The sequence below is a fragment of the Danio rerio genome, chromosome 2, assembly GCF_049306965.1.
Source record: "Danio rerio strain Tuebingen ecotype United States chromosome 2, GRCz12tu, whole genome shotgun sequence".
NCBI classification, from domain to species: domain Eukaryota; kingdom Metazoa; phylum Chordata; class Actinopteri; order Cypriniformes; family Danionidae; genus Danio; species Danio rerio.
Window position 1 is genome coordinate 47664188 of NC_133177.1, and position 6351 is coordinate 47670538.

At 32.8% G+C, this 6351-nt stretch overlaps 1 protein-coding gene across 3 annotated transcripts in view; it reads left to right on the top strand.

Moving 5' to 3' along the window:
* Positions 1–6193, top strand: part of kcnab1b (potassium voltage-gated channel subfamily A regulatory beta subunit 1b) — a 105692-nt gene extending 99499 nt beyond the window's left edge. For all 3 annotated transcript variants that reach the window (XM_009298790.5, XM_073929593.1, XM_678582.11), the window contains 4 exons: positions 30–124; positions 1940–2060; positions 3689–3777; positions 5181–6193. In XM_009298790.5, coding sequence (XP_009297065.3) covers positions 30–124; positions 1940–2060; positions 3689–3777; positions 5181–5270 — 395 coding nt within the window. In that variant the 3' untranslated portion in view covers positions 5271–6193. The remainder of the gene's footprint in view (positions 1–29; positions 125–1939; positions 2061–3688; positions 3778–5180) is intronic.
* Positions 6194–6351: the final 158 nt, after the last annotated feature.

Consider the following 6351-nt stretch of genomic DNA (forward strand, 5'->3'; position numbering starts at 1 on the left):
AAGCCTAAAGACACATTGGTGTACCTTAGGTGTTGGTGTGGTGTCCTGGTCTCCTTTGGCCTGCGGCATCATCACAGGAAAATATGAAAACGGCATCCCAGAATCCTCCAGAGCCTCTATGAAGGTACTTTAAACCTGTATTGCACAGTATACACGTCATTTTCTTTAAAAGACAGTTCAGCCAAAAATGAAAATTCTGTCATTATTTTTCTCACCCTTCACTTCATGTCACTAACTTGTTTAGGGTTTTGTTTTTACCACTGACCGCAAAAGAAGATATTTTAAAAATGTTAAAAACATCTGTAAATTCAATCAGTTAATATTGCCCACTAAAAAGAAAATACTATTTCTTTTTGACATTAATATAGGCTCAAAAACATACTCATTCATGTATAATTATCTTTATCACTTTATGGGCAAATGTTTGATTGAGAATGACTCAAGCATGTTTAATTCAATTCAATTCAGCTTTTATTGTATAGCGCTTTTACAATGTAGATTGTGTCAAACCAACTTCCGACAAATGGTCATAGTAACTGGAACAGTGTAGTTCAGTTTTTAGTGTTTAAGTTCAGTTCAGTTTAGCTCAGTTCAGTGTGATTTAATCATTACTGAGAGTTCAAACACTGAAGAGCAAATTCATCGATGCGTAGCTCTACCAATCCTGAACCATGCGAGCCAGTGGCGACAGCGGAGAGGGAAAAAAAACTTCACCTGATAGGTGTGAAGAAAAAAAAACCTTGAGAGAACCAGACTCAGTTGGGCACGACCATTTTAATTTCTCCGCTGGCCAAAAGTCTTGTGCAGAGCTTCAGTCACCGTATAAAAATGTATACAAAATTATAAATAAATATAAAAATAAATAAAAGCTTATTATAAGAGACCCAACACAAAATATTGCTGAATAAAATGTGAAATGTAACATTGTGTTTTCAAGATATCTGTAAATAAGCAGTTTTCCATATTTTGTGATTCATATTTTTACTTTTTGTTTTCCCCTATTTATTTACGCTTTTGAATTGCACTATGGGACCTTGAAAACTTTAAAGAAATCAAAAAAGTGACTTTTATTAACATTTTGAATAGTTTGTTGGTTTAAAGAGATATATTGTCTGGGTTGGTGTTGTATATTACGCTACAAAAACCTTGTAATAAACTGCCAGCATATATTCTGTTATTTTACAGACTTATTTCTCTATATAATATTGTATAGAGATATACGTAATATTATTATTAAACTACTAAATTATCAATAAAAGTCGCTTTGTTTAACTGTAGTGTTGAATTTTCAACATCAAAAGTCGACAGAGCAGAAATCAACGTCCCATAATGCAGTTCAACAGATTTTTTTAGTGTAGCAACTTCTCCACCATGCTGTAATACAAACTCTGCTGATATCCAGATTGTGGTAACCCACATGATGAAAACGTATTAACGTAAACAATGTATTTTGCGACACCATGTAAAAAATGGATAGAGATATTTTGTCCATAAGATATATATATTGTCATATTGCACAGCCCGAAACTGAACCATATCCAGTTAAACGAATGCTAGAATTGTGTGTAAAATCAGATATATTCCAAATGTTTAATAGGACAGCCTGGGCTTGCAAAAAGTGATAAAGTGCTCATATACACTACCAGTCACAATAATGATAATAAATGTGTCTTGAGTAGCAGATCAGCATAATATGATGCTTTCTGAAGAATCGTGTAGAATAATGATGCTGAACATTCAGTCAAATTTCATTTTAAACTACATTCAATTTGAAAACAAAAGTTTTTACAGAATTTTAATCAAATAAATGCAACCAGAATATGCATCTTTTAAAAAACATGAAAATATATCACTGATTGACCTGTAGTTTAGATTACGCAGGGATGAGGATGGCAGGTTTTCCGTGGTTGTTTTCAGGGTTTTCTGTCTCTCTGCACAGTCATATCAGTGGTTAAAGGAGAAGATTCTAGGTGAGGATGGCAGAAAGCAGCAGGCCAAGCTTAAGGAATTGACCCACATCGCTGAGCGGCTCAGTTGTACGCTGCCACAACTTGCCATCGGTAGGTCAAAAGAACTTCACCCATTTTTATTTTGACTGCCACTGTGTCTCCTATTATTACTGTGATGGTGACTTGACTGTCTCCACATCTTTTTGCTGAGAAACAGATCCTGGACATTAACACACAGGGCTTTAAAGTCACCAGATCATATTTTGTTTGTTAAATAGCATTTGATGGATAAATACTTTTCGTAAATTATTTTTGAACATTACATGTAACTTGGGTTTCAAGAAATGGGAAATTAGTTGTGTATAGAAAAGTTTTTTTTTTTTTACTACTACTAATCACACTTATATTTTTATAGAAAGATGTATGCTTTAATAGTGTTTTATAATAGTCAGCAATTATGTTTATTTTGTTTAATTTTTTGATAATAACTATCAAAATAGTAATAATAATGTAAAAATATGTATTTTATTAAAATACTTTTAATAATTATTATTTTAGACTTCATTGTTTATTTTTAAAATTGTCAGTAATTGTTCATAAAATTTAGTTTAATAATAGTAATAATAATAATAAATATTCTATAAAACATTTTGTTTATATTTGGTATTTGTGTTGTGTATTTTTAAAATAGTCAATAGCTATTTTGTCTTGTTTTTGTTTATTATTGTTAATAATAATAATAATAATAATAATACATTTTAGTGAAATAATTTGTTTTAATTGTTTTAAAAGTCAGTATTTATTTAATTTTATTTTATTTCTTGGATAAAAACAACAACAGTAATAATAATGTAAAATATATAGATTTTATTTTTTAAAAAGTGTTTGTAATAAGTTATTTTAATACTTTTGATGTGTTTTTTTATATTCAGTAATTGTTTATTTTTGTTTATTAATAATAATAATAATAATAATAATAATAATAATAATAATAATATTAATAATAAACATTATGTATAACATTTTGTTTGTATATTTGTTATTTGATTTAATGTTTTGTGTATTTTAAAAATAGCCAATAGCTATTTTGTCTTGTTTATTATTATTGTTTTATTATTATCATTATTCTTTTTTTCTTTCTTTTTTTACTTTTTATTTAAGATATTTCAGTATATATTTTTTTCAGAACAACCTCTTCCCCAAACAATTTAACCCCTAACAAATGAGGGAATACATAAAAAAAGATAATAATCATTTAAAAATAAAATAAAAATTAAATTTCCTAAATAAATAAATAAATAAATAAAAGGTACTGCCATCATAATTAGTTTTCAGGTGATACATTTGTCATTAATAATATATTTTCTTGGAAAATAATTTCATTATTTTGATTGTTATTTCAATTGTTTTAAAAGTCAGTAATATTTTTCATTTGTTTTTATTTTCTGTTTTATTCATAACAATAACAATTATAATTATCATCATCATAATCATTCTGTTATTTTTATCCTGATTTTAGTCATTTAAATATAAACACTGACATATTTTAAAATGCATTTTAAATATCTAGTTTGCTCACAAAGTGTTGGCACAAAAGCATCTCTCTGCGGTGTCTGACCAGAGCCTGGTTCAATTGAGATTCCCATGATTCACTGTCTGGAAAAGTTCATTCATACTGTATACTGTAAAACCAAAGTACAGCTCCCTCATAAGTCTATTCTCCGTGTTCCTCTGTGCAGCTTGGTGCCTCCGTAATGAAGGAGTAAGTTCTGTTCTCCTGGGGACCTCAAACCCTGCGCAACTCACAGAGAACCTGGGGGCGATTCAGGCAAGGGATTTATCAAAGCATCTCAAACACATACACACACACTGTAAAATCACTGCTGTCCCACAAGCTCTGGTACCCTGATACAAGTCTGAGCTTTCATCAGTAACCTTTCTTCTGAGTCGTGCTTCATGCTTCATTTACATTTGCAACATCAAAAACGGGATATTTCTTGATGGTATATTTATGTCCTGTGGCAAAATTTCACACGCTAATGCAACTAAATCAGCTTCAGGTAGAAGATGGTTTTATGTACTGTAGAGCTTACTAAACGCTTGGATAACAGTCTTAAACATTTAAAAGGATAGCTCACCCAAAAATGAAAATTCTGTCCTCCTTTACCTAAATATCGGAACATATTTAAAATGCTTTTATTTGTTGAACACAAACGAAGATATTTTGAAAAAAGCTAAAAAGTTGTAGCTGTTGAATTCCATTGTATTTCAATGGCTACCCATATCCAACATGTTTCAAAGTAATTTCTTTTGTGCTCAATGTAATATTCATTCATTCATTTTATTTTGGCTTGGTCCCTTATTTATCAGGGTTCGCCACAGCTGAATGAACCACCGACTGTTACAGCATATGTTTTACGCAGCGGATGCGCTTCCAGCCACAACCCAGTACTGGGAAACACATATACACTCTCACATTCACACACACTAATACACTATGGACAATTTTGTTTGCCCAATTCACCCAGAGGAAACCCACACGAACATGGGGAGAACATGCTAACTTAACACAGAAACGCCAACTGACCCAGCCGGGACTCAAACCAGTGACCATCTTGCTGTGAGGCGACAGTACTAAACACTGAGCCACCGTTCCACCCTTCATTGGTATAAAGATTGATCATTGATTATCAATCTCGTTCCTGGAGGTCCGGCGTCCTGCAGGGTTTAGCTCCAACTTGCCTCAACACACCTGCCTGGGTGTTTCAAGTATACCTAGTAAGACCTTGATTAGCTTGTTCAGGTGCAATTTCACATGCACATGTGATCACATGTGAATTTCACATGTGAAACGCATGTGAAATTTCTGTAAGGGTCTACATTTTTAGATGCAATTCTGAGGATAAAAGCTGTAATTTAGTGTTTTACTGGGGTGGAAACAAGCTTTCATATAATCCAGTGAATCATAAACAACATTAAATGTTATTATTATTGGATGCTTGGAGTCAGTTGGATGAAAAGCCACTAATTCAGATCATCTTGTTCCAGCTGGTTGTCTAACTGAGCGCTTTGTACTGCGAAAAAGTTACCAAGCTCTAAAAATCAACTTGACCCCTATAAATGAATCTAAAATCATGATAATCAGCAATGATATCTTGTTGAGTAAAGAATTAGCCGAGCTTTTCCCTCAAGTTGCATTTGTTTTTAATGGTGCATTTACTTCACTGACAGGTTCTTCCAAAGATTACCGCTCACGTGGCCTCGGACATCGATAAAATCCTGGGAAATCGTCCGCACAGTAAGAAGGACTACCATCACTAGGCCTTTCTGTGAACCTGTAAGCCTTGAGACTCAGGATCCCGATTCAGCCCTCGTGTGTCGGCAGTGTGTGATTCCCACTGTCTTCTGTCCACTTCTCCCTGCAGAGAGCTGTTGTTACCGTTACAGTAGAAATGCTAAAGTGTTATGCATGCTTCTGTTCGACCTAAACCTGAGCTCAACCTTGCATTAAGATGTCTGTGGAGATAGACGCACATGCCTGTGAAGCACAAAAGCTCCCTCATCTGCGAGCTTTTGCATTCAGCTGTCCATCACCCATATGTGCCAAAGTAAACCTGGTCTTGACCCTTGACCTCCGGACAACCATTCTGAAAAGGCTCTGAATACTGTCTAGAAAAAAAAAACACAATGAAATGAGGGAAATAAAGAAAGGAAAGTGCACCAAGAATGTAAAAACTGTGACGTATTACAGAGCTGCGAGTACTTTGTAAGATGTGTGCATTGGTATGTTGGATTAAAAAGCCATCAACAGCGAAGTGGGCTGTTTTTGTGTTTAAATGTTGCTCCCACCATCTTGTTAAGACTGTTTGTGTGTGTTACCTCTGCAATTTGTGTCATGTCTAATCAGTACAATAATTTCTTACTTCTCAAGTCATTTCAAAAGAATAATATAAAAGAAGTTTAGTTTATTCAAATGCTTTTCCAGTGATAAAGTTTCACTTTATTAACGACTGGTTAAAGACTTAAATGCTTGCTGCTGTATTTGGTCACTTCTGAACTGTTAAGCAGTACATACTTGAGTCCAGAGAGTTGATAGAAATGCACAACTACTGTAAACATCTAGTAAATAAGGTACTATATGAAATAAAATAGGGTCAAAATGTTTACAAACTTGAAAATAATGAAGCTGTTAATTAATGCATTATGTCGAGTGCTTTAACATCTAAATAAAAAATGTGCATCTACAGGTTGTGTGGTTTTTATACGTTAATAAACAAATGAGAGTATTTTAACTAAATTGACCTTGCTGTTTGATGAACATTGGGATAAAAAGTTACTTTTTTTTCCATTTTTTCCCTTTTTAAAATTATTTTTTATTGCATTATAACATAATTACAATAAA